The sequence below is a fragment of the Sesamum indicum genome, linkage group LG4, assembly GCF_026168435.1.
Source record: "Sesamum indicum cultivar Baizhima isolate 11 linkage group LG4, ASM2616843v1, whole genome shotgun sequence".
NCBI lineage: Eukaryota > Viridiplantae > Streptophyta > Magnoliopsida > Lamiales > Pedaliaceae > Sesamum > Sesamum indicum.
In genome coordinates, this window is record NC_142660.1 from 791,923 (window position 1) to 809,459 (window position 17,537).

The following is a 17,537-nucleotide window of genomic DNA, read 5'->3' on the forward strand; positions in this document are numbered from 1 at the left end:
TCGTATGAAATAGAAGTTCAAAATATACATTTAATAAAAAAAATAAAAAAATAAAGAGCGGAGTTTTAATTATTTTAAAAGTATGAAAAAAATTAATTTTTTAAAATTTCATAACTAATCAAAACTCAAATATTTTTCAAAAGTTTCAAATTAACAAATATAATTTTATTATTAATGGACAAAGAGGGAAGAGAAGTAATAGTCTCAGAGATACTACGTTTTAAATTGAGATGGGATAGTGTATCACAGCCCTTAGGTTGGATACTCTATCCCATAAACCATGATAGATAAGACTTGGTCGTATATTAATATTAGATTCTAATATTATAAATTAAATATATAATTATACATAATAAGTAATTTTATTAAACAAAACAAATGAGGTCCAAGAGAATAAAAAAGAAATAGGACATGTTGAACATTAATTATTATGTATGACGAAACTTAAGAGCTTTTTTTCTTGGTGATTTTATTAGGATTGTAAAATAGTCACATACATTTTTTACATTTTCAATTTAACAACAAATTTAGACAAGCTCGAATTTTTAATCGACACATGCAATGTTTGTCCGCTTTCCGGCTGATTTTAAGTTTTTCATCCAAATTTGTGCTTAAATCAAGAAATTGAAAAAGGTACATTAATGACTATTTTGCAATCCCGATGAAATAAAAAACTAAAATGTCAAAGTTGTATATAATTATAGGACTAGAGATGCATTTAATCCTAAATAATTGGACTCTCTCTAACGCATTCTTCATGTCATTTCTATCTTTTGGATTACACATACATCTGCCGAAAACGTCAACACAAACCACCTCCTTTTTAGAAAATTACACATGCACCCCTCTCAAAATACCAATATTATTACACAAATTATCTATACTTTTTGATTATTAAGAATAATTTCTATAATTATACGAAAAAACAAGGATGATTTATACAACCAGAATGTAGATTGGTAGATCTAAATATAATTTACCACATAATAATAAAAGAGTGCATGTAAAGAGTTAATGGGTAGGTGGAGGGTTTAAGTGGGGTGAAAAACATATGGACATTATGAAAACAACCAGCAAGTAACATAGAATTCAACTCAGCAGAGGTTTGGAATAACTGGGCACTGCTGCCTCCAAAAGGGTCAAGGGTTTGGTTTTACACCAGAGGTAATAATCCTTAATTCTTGACTACAACAAAAAACCCTAGCTAGCTAGTACTACTAGTGCTTCATAGTATTCCTCACCCAACATTATTAATCTTTTTGTCAAGATATTACAGTACATATATATATATATATATATATCTGATTATGTTGAGTGTGTGTGTGTGAGAGAGAGAGAGGGTATATTACATAGTCAAAAGGGGTCATTGAAATGTCGTTTCAATGTACAGTGTTATTTCTTATGGTATCAGAATTGAGAGAGGAGTGTGGTGTGGTATTGTATGGGCAACTGTTGGTGGCAACAGTGCTTTGTTGGGATCTATTATGTGCATATAACCTCAACCAACACATATCTTTCTTTGCAGCTTAACTTGTCTACTTCTCTCCTCATTCCCATACCTCTTCCCCACCCTACCATTTAATGCCAATGATGTCCCTCCAATTTATACACCTCATTTCATGACAAACACATTAATAACAGGCTAGATTGCATTTAATGTTCTTTATGTTATGAGGTGATATTTTAAAGATCGGATGTAATAATATGGGTGATAATTAAATATCTGTAATTTATAAATTTTGTAAAATTATAAAATTTGGTTATTGAATTTTTTTATTTCATTGTTGATGTGGATGAAATTATAGATTTTTAAATTGGATTTTGCTTACCAAGTATTCAATCAATCTCCTAACCACATAAGCGATAAGTAAATTGCATTTTACGGCGTATATGTCAAGGGGTAATATTTTAAGAAATGTAGTTACAGGGCTGACAATTAAATACCCATTATTCATTAATTATTAGTCTCGTAGCTACAATCCTTATAATGTCACTGACTATATATATATATACAGAGCATAAAATACAATTTAATCATTGCTTATGTGTTGATTGAATGATTGGTCCGTAAAATCTCAATTGAAAAGACCATAATTTCATCCATGTCAGAACCTTCCTTTGAATTCAAAAAATTCGATGATCGAAGTCTTGAAATTAGACCGTTTAATCATCATACAGGACAACAAAAGTAATTTAGCTGTATTAACACTTGAAATTAAATACACTCAATAATTGTAGCTAAAAAGATAAAGAAAAATAACACATCGCCCATGTTTAAAGAAACATAATATTATAAAATAGCTTGAAATGTTTGAAGTTTCCTTTTTAATTAATTAGACCTACGTACATTAATATTTTATTTTGTGAGTGTTTAAACAACACCTGTGCAAAATAATGGGCATAATTATGAGGAGTAAAATTAGCCATGCATGAAAATCTTTATAATTGAAAAGGGTTTTCTTTATTTTCTTTTGTGAAATAAGCTTATTAATTATAAGCAGTTGATTAGCATGTATGGAGATTATAATTAAGTAGGATGATGATCATATAGATATTATTATAATTAGTGATCACCAATTATAATTACAATGCTTCTCTCTCTCTCTCTCTCACACACACACACAAACACACACAAGAACACACACTTGGCTAATCATTAATTTGCCTTGCGCATTATATAAAGGTAGCTAGGTAGTGAATCAGCAGATATGGTATATGTTCCATCCATGACCAGTGCTATTATCTCCCACTAGCCAAAGCAAAAGGGCATCATATGCACCCCAAAAGCTGGTGTTTTTGCAGCATGAAAAGCCTATATATACACATATACATGTATATATATATAGATCCCTTATTACATTATAGGACCAAAATATACTCTCTGTACCCTCACATTTCACTTCACTCACCCCCTATCTATCTATCTTTCTTTGATTCTTTTGGATTAGAGAGAAGACTAATACACAACATCTCAAAGACATAACACCTGGAAAAGCTCATCATATGTCCACTTGGCTGTCTGATTATTCTCATCCACTGTTTGTTTTCCTCATCAACTCTATCATAAGATTCACAACCATACAAACATACCTTGTTCTATATTTGTGTTCAATTTAAATGTTATTATAACAGTATTGAAAATAACAGACCGACCGCTTTGCATAAACTTTCCCGCACTTTATGGTGCCATGTTTCCCATGTCCACTGTCTCTAAAGATGTCTTGTTTGCTCTACTACATAGATAGAGGTGAACAAATGTTGTCATAATTGTTTCTTGGTGTTATCATGGTTATTAATATTCTAGGACTCATCAAACTTTAGTGGTTCAAAAGATTATATAATTTGAGCAGCATGCAGTAAAAGAGCGGTGAAAATGGAAGCCATGGCCATAGTTGAAATCAAGAACGGATTTACAATAGACATGGTGTTAAAACTGAGTCGGAGCCTGAAATTACATAAGTTTCATCGGCACATATATGCCTAAAAATGAAAGCAAATCAACACTACTAACCCTTGATCGATCTTCTATTTTCCGTATCATCGATCAATCATCATCTTGTTCAATTTCTGAGGCGGGCTCATCTTCCTCTTCGAAACCGTCGACCCCATAAGCTCCATGGCCATTGCCAAACGCTTTAATGTGATCTTTGAGGGACCTCTTGTGCTTGAAATCAGAGCCGCAAATGCAGTACCAAAGCTTGCCACAGTTCTTCTCATGAGTTCTCCAATCCCCCCTCACTGCAAAGGCTTTGCCGCACTTCCTGCACATGAAAGGCTTGATTCCGTGCTTTCTTTTGTAGTGTGTTTGGAGGGTTCTGAAGTCTTTCAAGGGCTTTGCTCTTGGGTGATCAATGTTGTTCCGGCAGCCAGGAGCACAGCAGTAGCAGGGAAGCCTAAGCATGCCTGTAGGTTGTGTTCCCCTCAGAGATTCTGGCCCTCTTCTGTATTGTGAACCATGCCCCCACATATGCATCTGAATCATACATAACCAAAGTCCAACAACTGTTCAAGAATGCAAAATAAGGAGTACATTTGTCTGAAAATATACAAGGGGGGGTTTCTGACTGCCATCGAGAATCAGTACCTAATGTGGGAAAGTTCTGAAATTCTCAGCCCAGAACCAAGAATGGGAAAAAGAAAGAAAGAACAAATTGAAGCAGCAAATGGGGTGTTGTCAGTCCATTGACAAAGAAGGAGCAGTGTATTCTTCACGTTGAGTCCTTGATCAGTAATTGATCCATTTAAGATAATACAAAGATTCGTTTGATACTGCAAATTGTGGTTCTTACAAGTTTCTTTCAAAAAAGTACTATGCCTTTTTTCTTAACTTAGTTTATTTTGATTGGAAGAGATTGTTCTTCTTCTCTAAATGTAAGAAAAGAAAAGTGAAATCTCTCCGTGAATCCCAGTTTTAATTACTGTTCATCTCTTTCATCAGAAAAACAAAAATAAAAAATGGAAGCAAAAGAAGAAGAGAATAATAGCTTAGCTATGGAGAAACAATTTCCAAAGTGAACAACTGTTGAGTTGTAGACAAGTCTTGTTTTGAGATGAAAGTTTAGGTATGGGCTTTTCAAGACTTTATGATGAAGAAAATCAATCTGAATCCCTGGTAACTGTTCAAGTTTCAGTTCAACACAGTTACCAATTTGTAGAGCACAGACTTCAAAGACTGCTAGTACTTACATCAAAGCATAAGGAACATTGCCTGAGTTGTTCCATCACATAAATGAAGTGAACTATCTCACCTAAACTCTCATCACATCAGTCACCAGACTGCATAATGGAAACAATCAATCCCTCAACCTTATAATATATCCCATGCAATAACAATTTCAACATTGAAAAAGGACAAACGCGAAAAATCAAATAAACAAAAACCCTCTAAACCAAAAATTAAGCAAAAAAAAAAAAAAAAAAGAAAGAGAAGGAGAATCCCATATACTTTCTCCTTGTCTTGGAAGCTTGACATCTTGGAAGAAAGGTATATATATAGGAAAAATCATAAAACTCTGAAGAAACTAATTAATCCTTGTACCTGCATGTTGTTGTATCTGTTGAAGGTCTTGCAGCAAACAGGACATGAAAACTGAGTTGGGCCAATAAGAATCTGAGAAGGGGTAGGAATCCAATACTGTCCCTTGTTAAGTCTAGTGATGGGGTAGGCTGACAGATCAGTACCCTCTTCCTCTTTATGATCAGCAGAAGAAGAAGAAGAAGAAACCATGGAAGCAAGATCAGCAGCACTAGGGTTTGGTAACCCTATGTGCAGTGCAACTGTGACACCATTATCATGATCATCATCAGGAGGAGGGTGGTTCTGCCCATTATTAGCCTTGTGGAAATCCAAGAGTGAGCAAGAGGGTTCTTGATGTTGGTCTTCATATCTTGTGGGAGTGAGTCTGAGAAGGGGGAGAGCTTCTTTCAAGGGAGGTGAAGGAGGTGGGTTGTGATGATGATGATGATTACTGTGTGTGTTGTTAGAGTAGTAGTTGTGGATGTATGGATTGTGGAGAGGAGGGTTTGGAGTGGAGAAATGGTGAAAAGGGTCGGATTTGAACCATTGAGCATAGAGATTTGAGTGGGGATCAGTCATAGTGAAGTAGGGAAGATAAAAGGTGGGAGAGGAAAATGGTGGGCTGGAGGAGGAACTTGCCTTTATAGAGAGAGAGAGAGAGAGAGAGAGGGGAAGACAAGATGACTATGCGTGTGTGTCTATGTGAGAGAGAGAGAGAGAGAGAGAGAGAGGAAGTCGACAAGATGACCATGTATGAATATAGTGACTAATAAAGGCAGCTAAGAAATTAAATATACAAGTGTATAGATATGTATATATATAATTTAAAATTTATGATTAGATGATAGAATCAACTGAAAGAGTTGTATTTTGTTCCACTAATTTGCATGTAATTCTAATGGTATCGATCTTCCTTAATTTCTAACAATATTAATAAGCATGATGATGAGTGTATAAGACAATGTTCCCTTTTTCCCGTGTAAAAAGGTCTCCTCTGTCTCTGTAATCTCTAGGGAAAATTACTATCTACATATATATACTTTTATTGATTAATATAAAGAATTTCAATTGTATAAAGACGTGAAGCATCTCCCGATTTCGTAAAAAACAAGAGTAGTTGCCAACGCATATAATAAAAATATAGTGTCTAAACCAGCTTATATTGTTGAGTGTAATGTTAATCGATTTTTCCCAATTGTTGAAAGCATAAGTGTGAATTGCTAACTCTGTATAGATAAAGTCGTGTTGTACAAACAAAAACGCAAATATAAACATTTCAAATGTTAATTAGTCTAATGAATTATAGGGGAAATCGGGTTGTCAACAACTGATATTTATTTTTATTTCACAGTAATCTCTCGGTTTCCAGATTTCTGTTCTTCGTATTTCAATTATATTAGTTGAAATATTCATTTTCTTTGGCATTAAGAGAAATTTTGAGTTTTAGTCACCAGTACGTACAGTAGCATTGGAAAACGAAGAAGATGATAAAATCAGCAGGTGACGGACTAGGAACTTGATAATCCTTTTTGTTTAATTATTATCTAAATATTTTCAATTAACTAAATATGTTGGTATTATTATACTCGTGATTATTCTCTTAAACGGGACCGGTTCATGGCAACAGAACTCATTAATGGTTCTTTTTTTAAAAAAAAAAAATCTAATATTCAACATGACATAAAGTGATGAGTTCCTTCACAAGAAAAAGAATAACTCGGAATCATAAGAAAATGTAAATATTAGTTTTCTGACTTCACTCTTTAGGTTGTCACAACATTTTCCGTCATTTATAATACATATAGATTAATCTGAGATTCAAGTTCTTGAAAAATCAAACAATAAATCCACAGTTTCTTACTTGCTACTAATTATTGACAGAAAAAATTAACCCCCTTTTTACTAAATACAATGTCCAATAATTTGAAAATTTTACTTCCAGGACATTTGAAGTTAGCATAATGCTCAAGACAGACTACAACCTGAGGAATACATACGTAAATATATATAAGTAGCTGTTTTAGAACCAAAGTCCTCTCATTAGTCTCGGGTTCATTGAGAAAGAATCGACATAGATTGAGCAAATAACAAGAGAAGCATATGGCCAAACTAGCATCGAATTACAAACTATAGAGTTCGAAATCAGGTATCAATGCCATAGGTTGCAGAAATACAGAATAACCTTTATCTCAATAATAAGCCTGCAATCATTTCCATCCTGATTGCCATCCAGAAATATGCTACGAATGAATAAAACATGCCATGTGATGGTAGAGCTAAAAGAAGATGGTGGGAGGATTTCATTAGTTTCAGCGGTGTGATATGATTGGAACTATATGGAAATATCCTCAACAAATTTATGTCTAAACAGACCAACATACAGGCTTCATCCCTGCTATAATCCTTTTCAGTGATTGCAAACAAGCAGGGAATCTGTGATTGCAGTATACTCCATTATCTGGTGTTTATCATAAAGGCACTCTGTAGATAGATTTCTAGACACCGTAATAGAACGTGAATTGACTGGTTCTAGTTTAATTCATGATTGACACAGAACCTACGCAGTTAGGCAGCTTTAATAATATCATATCATAAACTTTAAGAGCTTATGGCTGTATGACCTAATAATTTTCTACTACCGAGTTACTTTAGCCTGCAAACATCATCAAGAACTACATTACAAACGAAAGTAACTTCAAAGTTCAAACTAAAACCGACCGCATCCCTGAAAAATCTCACACTTTCCTCTAAGCTTAACAAAATCATGCATATCTCTGAGGTAACCAATGACAGCTCTCTCTTGTAACCAAAGTAAGAATGCATCTCCCTCAACATATTCAACTGTCTGCAACGGCCATGCCAAACATTTACCTGATGTCCAGTTTCAAGTACTACAAATTCTTGTAATGATATTCAAAAGGCAGGATAAGGTGATACACAATAGTTGTGAGATAGAAGACATGGGCTAAGAGAAAATAGATCCTAAACGAGTTGAATCCGTACAAAGTTGGGACAACAGTCCCATAGAACCACCAACAGCCAGCCACTTTACGGTTTAGTGATTACACTTTTCGCCTGCAAAAATAACAACAATGAAGCCCAAGTCAAAAACCCTACAAGGGAGACAAAGGAAACAGACGAGGTTTCACACAAGGCTTATTGCTTCCATCAATAGGATGCAGTAAGAATTCACAAGCATTTCATGACTTGAAGGATAAACATCTCATTTGTGCAAACAAATTAGATAACTGAAGAGATGATCCACTCCCGTAACACTCAAAGTTGAGTTAAGACGCAAAGGCTGAACATATTGAGTCACTGTCTGAAAATAAAAAAGTTATAATTTACATCACTACTTAAGACGCAAAGGCTGAACATATTGAGTCACTGTCTGAAAATCAAAAAGTTATAATTTACATCACTACTTATGACGTAAAGGCTGATTATCCATTCTACCCGATGGAGACTAAAAACCATACAGTCATCTGATACTTCTTCCTCAATAAATTTAAAATCACTCTTCATACAACAATCCATGAGTCGACCACTGTATTTTCAGCTCTATAAGTGACTTCTCTAGAACTAACACACAAGTATCGATGCATAAATAAAGCTGCCTGAATAATTAAGAATTCATGGTCCTAGACTAACCTTTGTTCCCTGCTGCTGCACCAGTTAGTACCCCATCCCAGCCCCACTCCCAACCCCAACACCCTGACGGGATACTTAGTATATAAGCATATTACATTAAATAAAGAGCAACTAATAGTTTCCATTGAGACATTTCATCAAACATTTACACATAAAAATTCAAATCCAGACACCACCAAAAGCGCAGGAAAATTTCCGTAAAGATGCTGTGCAAAAAAAAAAAAGCAGTATCAGTCTTCATTACCTTGTCTCCAGAATTACTTCCCAGTATTCATCATCAAAGTGATATTATCCCCTTTCAACAAAATCCTCCCAAGTTGCTTCCTGCTATTCTTCTTTACGTTGACCTCTTCCGCGTCATCCAAAACCAAATTCATGTACTCGTCAAAGCCAATGATCCGGCCTTCAATCCTCAGATCCTTCTGCTCAAAAAGCCATATCTGAATGCGAGCTTTGCTCTGTAGAAACCTAAAGATCAGGTTAATGGGTTGGGTCATAATACGCTGGACTTTGGTGCTCGCCATGGCCGCTTGCTTTTGGGGCTCTGCTGCAGAGAATTTCTTGCGCTCTTTTTCCCACTTCTTTTGCTGCAAAAACCCTAGCAGGGGAGAGGTTGAGACTCCCTCAGTCTTTTTATTCTACCTTTGAGATGGAAAATCGGGTTTCTGGACTAACTTTATCTCGTCAATTCACGATTTTAGTTACGCACATGACAATGCTGACTTAAATGGGTCTTCTCTTCTGGTCTACGCTCCAGATAATTGGGGCCTCTTTTTGTTTTTGTTTTTGGATAAAATAAATAAAACAATTGGAATTTAATATCTGAAATTATACTACAAACTAAATTTGAAAATTATCTAAAGAAAAAAGTGGAATATAAAAGTTGTAAGAATTCATGGTACGATCCTATGTATTATTAATTTGCAATATTAATTTGAGTGAATTAAAGACAAGAAATGTCACTAGAATGAAATTTACTATTGGTTATAATTTTCTTGCCTCCAAAATCATGGTAAATATTATTATTAATCCTGATTAAATAAAAATAGATGCAAAAATTTAAATTATTTATTATAAAAATTATTTTTGTCAGGACTATGAACGGTAGCAAATGTTTTTGCCAAGAATTTCAATCAAGACAAATATTTTAACCACATACAAATTAATAATTTTTAACCATAACAACTAGTCATGATTAAATGGTAAGTTTCTTCTAGTAAAACTTGCAATCAAAGAAGATGATGGTCCATAAATAACATGTCTCAACTGATGAAAGTAATGAATATAATTTTTTCTTTATATTAAATGTAATGGATTCTGAATTTGAAATAGAAAATTCAACTTCATATTCAACAATTCATGGTATGGTATGATCGAGCACGAACCCTTTTATGTATTCCTACAACATGTGGCAAAACTCTTTGATAGATTGTATAGACAAGACGCAAGAAAATCTGTATGTTGGTGGTCATGGAGACCAATGTATACTAGGAACACTATGTCAACATTCAGATGAAGATCAAATATTTTATGGAAAAGGCAATGCAAAATTACTACCACTTTGATAAATGAAAAACATCCAGTTCATAAAATACAAAACCTTGAGCACATCATGAAAAAAAAGTTCAAAACTAACATATTGCTAAACCAAGTCCATGGTCAATGTCAATCACTGGGGGAAAGTGTGCCGCGGCGTAAAATGTATCTCAAATAGAGATAAAAACTCCATGGCTATACTCTGATGCAGATGATATATAGCATGATGCAGTGTCACCATTACTTGACTGAAGCCGTCTAGAGATAAAATCCTCGGGTCTACTCCTGCTCAGCATCCTTGTGCTTCTTCTTTTTCTTCTCCTTTTTCTTCTCACTTTTAATTGCTTCATCATCACTTCCAGCCACTGCAGCAGTTAAGGCAGAGTCGCCATTTTCTGCATTTTTATGCTTGTTTTTCTTCTTCTTTTTCTCCGACTTATCATTTTCTGATGCTACAGGTTCTTCCTTCACTTTATCCTTCTTCTTATCCTTCTTAGATTTCTCGCCATCAGAAGCCATGGCTTCATCTGCACTCTCTTTCTTCTTCTTCTTTTTCTTCTCTTTTTTCTCTGGTTCCACCTCCACATTTTCAGCCTTTTCTTTCACCTGCAGATCTTCAGCAGCATCTACCTTGGCTTTCTTAACAACAGCATCTGGTACAGGACTACCATCAAGCGCATCTAGCTTACGCTTGCGCCCCTCCTCTCCATCATCTTCCTTATCCTTATGTTTCTTCTTTTTCTTCTTATCAACCTCAACAACAGCACCCTCCACATTTCCACCACTAGAAGGCTGTGGCTCTGCAGCTGCTGCAAGACTGGCAACCACAGAATCCCCTCCAGTAGGCAAAACAACATTCCTCGACCACTCAGCTGGGGTATTCTCGTTGGGCTTCCCATGCTTATCCAACTTTCCCTCAGCAATAAGCTTTTTCTTCATCGAAGCTCTAGGACCCAATCCCCATTTCCTCGGATATGTATCCCTATCCATGACCACCCTTTTAATCTTCGCAACAGTTCCATGATCACATGTAGCCATCACCGCAGTAGTCATCTCTGCAATCCCTAATGCAATTGCTTCCCCCTTTGTTGTCATCAACACTACCTCCTCCCCGACCTCAATATCATTTTCAAACCTCAACAACCCTGGAATCATCAACTTTGCACCATAACAAATTGCATTCACCGCAGAGTCCTTCACCACAAGCCTCTTATAACTAGTCAAAAGCACCTCCAGTGGCATAATCACCCTCCTCAAATAACTCTCATCCCTATAATTATCATAAACCCACTGCCCATCCAGCACATCATGCATAGTCACCATATTATCTTTCTCCCCGAGAATCCCTGACCGGACCCTCCTCAACTCCTGCATATGCCCACCAACACCCAACAAAAGTCCCAAATGCACACACAGTGTCCTCACATATGTTCCCGCCTCACAAGAAATCCAGAAAACAACCAAATGCCTATCCGCATCATACTCAAGAAGCTTACTTTCGTATATAGTCCTAATCCTAAGCTGTCTCTTGACAGCGGAAATCAAAGGGGGGCGCTGAAAAACCGCACCTGTGAGAGTCTCGAGCGCTCTCGCAACTTTCGCAACTTCAGGCACCTTCGAATGCAATCTAGCTACGCAAACGTACTCTTTCCCAGCACCCTGCTGTGATTTCACCAAGCGCGTAGCTCGGTCAATACAAACGATCAGATTACCAGTGACCTTCGGATCGAGGGTACCCGAATGCCCAGTTTTCTCAACACGCAAAATGCGCTTAATCCAGGCCACAACTTCATGAGAAGAAGGGTTCGCGGGCTTATCGAGATTTAAAATGCCGTATTTGATGTACTCGGCTAAGGGACGCTTCAAGGGAGAGTAACCGGAGGGGAGAGGGGTATAGTGTCCGGTCCGTACATTCAGTTTGTCGTAGTTCTTGAGCAGAATCGGCCACTGGGAGGTGTCGATGGCGGGGGTGTAGCTCTGTGGCTTAATCAGGAAATCAACGGCATCGTTATCATCTTCTTCTTTGGACTTGCTTTTCTTCTTCTTCGTCTTCTCGGAGTGAGAAAGCTGGACGTCAGCCATGGCGGTGGAGCTCGAGCTCTAGGGTTAGGGTTTTGGTGGTGAGAAATAGAAATGAAGGTTTATGAAGAGGCGGAGGGTTGTAGAGGAATAGGGTTCAGGGTTTTTGATGGAGGTGGAGTGATGTTAGAGTGTTCTGAGGTGCACGGTAAGATGTGTGTGCAATGGACCTTTCACTGGACCTCAGGCCCATAATTTGATGGGCTGAATTGCGCAAAGCCCAATCAGATAAAAATCCAGGTCCGAAGTGTGACAGAGTTGGAGAAATAAAAAAAAAATGACACAAGAATTTATTATTTATCCAAGAATAATATAATTATAATCCACTTCCTCAATTTAACAGCAACAAATTGAAAAGTTTTACACCAAATTTAGTTTGATTTTTTTATTATATATCCAAAATTTTATCTGCTTTAATTCTAATTGTCAAACGAATGATAGTTGAGTAATCAAAATATATATTAAAATCGAGCATTTTGATATCTTTATCTGAATTTAATTACTTTTTTTTTATTAACATAAGTGTAAATAGGAGCTCGAATTTTAAATAAATATGAAAAATAGATATTCAAGCTTGTCTGCATAATATAATTGCACCAACTACCACAAAGGCAATTTTGGGGTATAAAATATGAATGGAATATGTTCTCTATGTAAAGTGATTTTCCCTTTTGTTTTCAAGAACATGTACAAATTAAAACCTTCACAATTCATGGGGGATTGAGTGTAGTAAGTTGAGGAGGGATTAGCATTTTCCACTCTGTGAAGGAGCAAAATAAGAATTTTAGAGGGAGTTCATGATTTTGTTACCTAAAAGAGTTGCTCTCGTTGCAGACTTGAGGCAAAGAAGTGGAAATTTCTGAGAGATGAAATGCAAGAGAAAAGGGCACTTATTTCCCTAAATCCCCTTAAAAGCTAAAACCCTTAGCAGTACCCCGTTGATGGATTAAGCTTGCAGAGAAGCTGCCTGGGCTACAAAAGATTCATCAAGTAAAAGAAAGACGAGATCTTGAAACTCATGTTTCAATTCATACTTTTGTGTAGCTTCCAACACTTATTTATACCAAAGATCATAGCTTTTACCTTTTTTTGCCTCCTTGTTTTCATATAGTTTATGGCATTCTTGTTTCCTTTTGTATTAGCAGGAAAAGCTGAAAAAAGAAAATCTGGGGGTCCCTTTTCTTTAATCCCAAATTTGTCTTGTCCTTCTGGAATGAAAGAAAATATGTTATATGATGTTAATTTTAATGTTCACAATTGTGTGGTTAATGCCTTATTTGTTGTTGTTTCAGCTGGAAAGGAAGAGATTCAAGAGAATAATCATGAGTCAACCATTGGTGGTTTTGGCACAGCAAGCTATGATCACACTATTCGGTTCTGGGAAGCAAAAAGTGGACGATGCTATCGGACCATCCAGTACCCTGAATCTGTATGCCCTGAAAGTTGTCAGCTTTTATTGGTTTGGTTCAGTGTTTTCTTTTCTGTGATGTTAACACTATGCGGACGTGTGTTTCTTCGACTCTGCTGCTTTTTATGAGTACAATGTGTATCCCCAAATGCTCAGGTTGACATGTGAATATTGCATCGGTGATGGCTTCAGTGGTTTAAGTGAATTGATGTGCCTGTGGATTTTATACGAGCTAATTTATTTTGAGGTTGCAGGTTGCTTTCGAATGTTCATGACTTTGATTTAGATGCTTAGGGTGAAAAACCTGTTTGTTCCTGTTAATCTAAGATTTTGTGTTGTGTCCCAAAGCAGCTATTTTAAGCGTAAAGTTCCCTGGAGATAATTTTCATTAAGGTTATCTAAGGGGAGACGGACTGGTTGAAGCTAGCAGTTTAGGTGAAATTTACTTGCTCACTAGTATATTAGGTTCAAAAAGGCAAAATATTCACATTTTGCTGCACGTTGGAAATTTGGATGTTCTATGTTGAAATGTTAGATCTCCTATTGAGGTTTGATAGCATTATAACAGCAATGGTTACTGTTGCACACATGCATTTGCCGATTCGCATTTCGATTTAAGAGTAGTGCGACGGAGAGGGGCTGCTTTCCTGTTTCTTGTACCTCTTCAAAGTTTTCTAATGCACTCATGTGCTTGTATAAATGTGTCAGATAGAGTCAAAACTTTCATAATTTTGTTGTGGAATCTGATGCATTTATTTTGTCATCACATCAAGTTAATCGGCTTGAGATTACCCCAGATAAGCACTACCTAGCAGCGGCTGGAAATCCTCATATTCGACTGTTTGATGTCAATTCAAACAGTCCTCAACCTGTAAGTTTTATCACCTATTCTATGTTTTTTGCATTTTAACTTGTCTGCTTCTTATTTTAGAATGTTAGACTCCCTTTAGGCCTGTCTTCTGTTTAATGAGCTGATTTTGGTTCTTATTCAGGTGATGAGCTATAAATCTCACACTAATAATGTAATATCAGTTGGATTTCAGTGCGATGGTAATTGGATGTATTCTGGTTCTGAAGATGGCACTGTAAAGCTTTGGGACTTGAGGTTGATGAACTTCTATAACCATTCAATTTACCAATTCTCAATATTTTTGTCACACTGGACATTGATTTGGATCTGCTATCATTCTGTATGACACAGGGCACCAGGTTGTCAGAGGGAATATGAAAGTCGAGCGGCAGTTAATACCGTTGTTTTGCACCCAAATCAGGTCTTAAGTCTAAGCACATTTGACTTTGTTCTACCACAGATATTGTGGGCTGTTGAATAAGTGCCTTATTTTTGGTTCTCTTTTAGGCACTTCTATTTTCTCTGACAATCTACACGCCCTTACATGGCATTCACATTTTTTTTTCCCTGTTTTGTGATTTTCAGACTGAACTGATATCAAGAGACCAAAATGGAAACATTCGTGTCTGGGACTTGACAGCAAATTCTTGCAGCTGTGAGTTGGTAAGTGGCTAACTGTTGTCCCTTGAATGGTTATGCATTCAACATGAATCTTAACAACCAGCCTTCTTGTTAGAAGAAACTATGGTTGCGAGTTCATATTACAACTAAATTTGAGGTTTATGTACTGGGTTCTGGAGATACTGATTAAGAGATGGATCATGCACCTTAGTTTTGTTATCGTATATCTACTGAAATAGTGGGTAACTTATCAACATTCATGTTCAAACACACATTTTCAGTAATTGCGATTACAAAACTGATGTATTGTTTCAGGTTCCAGAGGTAGATACAGCAGTACGATCTTTGACTGTAATGTGGGATGGAAGCTTGGTGGTTGCAGCAAACAATCGTGGACATGTTACGTGTGGCCTTTGCTGCAAGGAACTCAGGTGGAGAGACCATTGAAATTGATGTGAATCTGATTTCAGCTCTGTGATTGACAATTTTTTAAGCACGAGTTCATTATCCCAAGGCAGACAATGACCAACTTTGAGCCACTTCATAAGCTCCAGGCTCATGATGGATATATCCTCAAATGTCTCCTTTCACCCGAGTTGTGTGAACCTACCCGGTAAGGAGGAATGACCATTGACCACCCTCTAGTCAGCATAGCATTTCTAATCATCTTTTTGTTTTTTCTCTTTTGGTTCTCCCCCTTAATTCTGATAGTCTCTATTTTATATTGAAAATGCTGATTTTCAGGTATCTGGGACTGCATCTTCCGACCACACTATCAAAATATGGAATGTAGATGGTTTTACTTTGGAAAAAGCCCTAGTAGGTATGAGTTTGACCTTGTTAAAATCACGCTGTATTAGGTGATTGCTTCTTTGGAATTATGTTAACTTCAATGTGAGGTTATAGTAATCTTGTTGATGTGTTTTCAGGACATCAGCGCTGGGTTTGGGATTGTGTTTTCTCTGTTGATGGTGCTTTTCTAATCACAGGTATGATCTTGAAACAAGTACATCTGGTACTTGGGTAGTTAGCCAGAATCTTGCCTTGGACTTTGGGTCTTAGTGCTGGAGTTATCACATACAATTACTGCATCCTGGGGTTTATACATCCAACTGAGAAATTTTTCTTAAAATATCTGTCCCCTTTACAACTGGCTTCTGTCGAAGTATAACTTTTGATACTGTTCATTACCAATGTGTCAGGAATAGGTAACATAGTAGCTCTAGTTTCGGAGGCAAACAGGTTATTCGATCTGGAAGTTATTGAATTTAAATAAAAGCCACCTTTATGTGATTTATGTCAAGATATTTCGAAACTAACAAGGTTGCAGAGTCAACAAGATTCATAATTTTATGTTCTTACCACCACCTCTACCTTAGGCATCAGATTAGATTTACCGTATTCCTAAATTTCCTCCTCAACAAAGTACAACTTTGTGCATTCAGTAGTGTTCAATTTCTCTCTCAATCTTCTTGAGTCGTCTTGGTGATCATGAACATCATGTGCGGCTGAATATAAAAGGTGCAACTTCGTCTACCTGACTTCATTCCTTTCAACACACATAAAATTCATATTGCAGCCTCTTCTGATACAACTGCAAGATTATGGTCCATGGCAAACGGTGAGGAGATCAAGATCTACCGAGGGCATCAAAAGCAACTGTGTGCTGTGCTCTTCATGATGGAACCGAACCTTCATACTGACATCATCCTCACCCTTGTTTCACATCAGAACATTCTCGAAAGGTTGCCTGTAGAATCTGATATGATGAAGCTTGATCCAAAAGTGAAGTTTTTGGGTCGTTTCCGTGCATATGGTTGTACAGTTTGAAATTGGTGTGGGCTTTTAAGCTTTTAGAGTCAGCTGCTTGATTGAAATGTGCTAGAGAATGTGGACTTAAATAAGACAGCGTTCTCTGCAACAACTGCTGTTAGCACTGGAAACATCCTTTATCATGAGAAAGGTTGATGCTGCGAAATATCAAAGATGGGCAGACATTGGCACCTTGTTTCATTGGTCCAAATACCGGCACTGCCACTCCAGCACCACCCCTACTACAGCCTAAGTATGTGGAAGGCACTGACTCTCCAGCACCACCCCAACTACAGCCTGAGTATGTGGAAGGCCTTCATCGGTATAATGCAACGTCTTGTTGGGTAATTATGCTATCTCCAGCCCCCTTAAGTGGTCTGAGGCCTCAAAGAGTGCAATTTTTAAACCAAGGACTTGTACCAGAAGTCCGTGACGCCAAAAAACAGTATCCTGTAATTTATTATCTTCGTTATTTATGGGTGTTTTTTCTTAAAAAAAAAAATAATCCATGGACGCACTCGTACTCACTAAATAATTCTTATACCTAAAATCCAGTATAAATT

General features: G+C 36.6%; 3 protein-coding genes and 1 pseudogene across 4 annotated transcripts; 1 reads left to right on the forward strand and 3 right to left on the reverse strand.

Moving 5' to 3' along the window:
- Nucleotides 1-3,368: 3,368 nt before the first annotated feature.
- NTT (C2H2-type zinc finger family protein) lies at nt 3,369-5,760 on the reverse strand. The gene is made up of 2 exons (XM_011076899.3): nt 5,039-5,760; nt 3,369-3,973 (listed from the first exon to the last, which is right to left on the reverse strand). The coding sequence occupies exons 1-2, from the start codon at nt 5,594-5,596 to the stop codon at nt 3,545-3,547; spliced, it is 987 nt and encodes a 328-aa protein (XP_011075201.1). The 5' UTR covers nt 5,597-5,760; the 3' UTR covers nt 3,369-3,544.
- A 2,057-nt stretch (nt 5,761-7,817) lies between these two features.
- Nucleotides 7,818-9,289, reverse strand: LOC105159724 (uncharacterized). The gene is made up of 2 exons (XM_011076900.3): nt 8,913-9,289; nt 7,818-8,092 (listed from the first exon to the last, which is right to left on the reverse strand). The coding sequence occupies exon 1, from the start codon at nt 9,190-9,192 to the stop codon at nt 8,926-8,928; it is 267 nt and encodes an 88-aa protein (XP_011075202.1). The 5' UTR covers nt 9,193-9,289; the 3' UTR covers nt 7,818-8,092; nt 8,913-8,925.
- A 922-nt stretch (nt 9,290-10,211) lies between these two features.
- Nucleotides 10,212-12,405, reverse strand: LOC105159725 (H/ACA ribonucleoprotein complex subunit 4-like). Its single transcript, XM_011076901.3, has one exon. The coding sequence runs from the start codon at nt 12,284-12,286 to the stop codon at nt 10,484-10,486; it is 1,803 nt and encodes a 600-aa protein (XP_011075203.2). The 5' UTR covers nt 12,287-12,405; the 3' UTR covers nt 10,212-10,483.
- On the forward strand, nt 12,338-17,479 carry LOC105159726 (target of rapamycin complex subunit LST8-1-like; annotated as a pseudogene). The gene is made up of 11 exons (XR_016065174.1): nt 12,338-12,431; nt 13,576-13,712; nt 14,404-14,562; nt 14,684-14,796; nt 14,893-14,962; nt 15,127-15,204; nt 15,478-15,593; nt 15,681-15,775; nt 15,907-15,985; nt 16,092-16,151; nt 16,742-17,479. The product of XR_016065174.1 is annotated as a target of rapamycin complex subunit LST8-1-like (transcript).
- Nucleotides 17,480-17,537: the final 58 nt, after the last annotated feature.

Bases quoted from the DNA above. Each gene is read 5' to 3' on its own strand.
- NTT (XM_011076899.3), bottom strand. From the start codon at position 5,596: ATGACTGATCCCCACTCAAATCTCTATGCTCAATGGTTCAAATCCGAC. The intron at 3,974-5,038 runs GTACAAGGATTA...TGTATGATTCAG, and splicing joins ACAGATACAACAACATGCAG to ATGCATATGTGGGGGCATGG.
- LOC105159724 (XM_011076900.3), bottom strand. From the start codon at position 9,192: ATGGCGAGCACCAAAGTCCAGCGTATTATGACCCAACCCATTAACCTG.
- LOC105159725 (XM_011076901.3), bottom strand. From the start codon at position 12,286: ATGGCTGACGTCCAGCTTTCTCACTCCGAGAAGACGAAGAAGAAGAAA.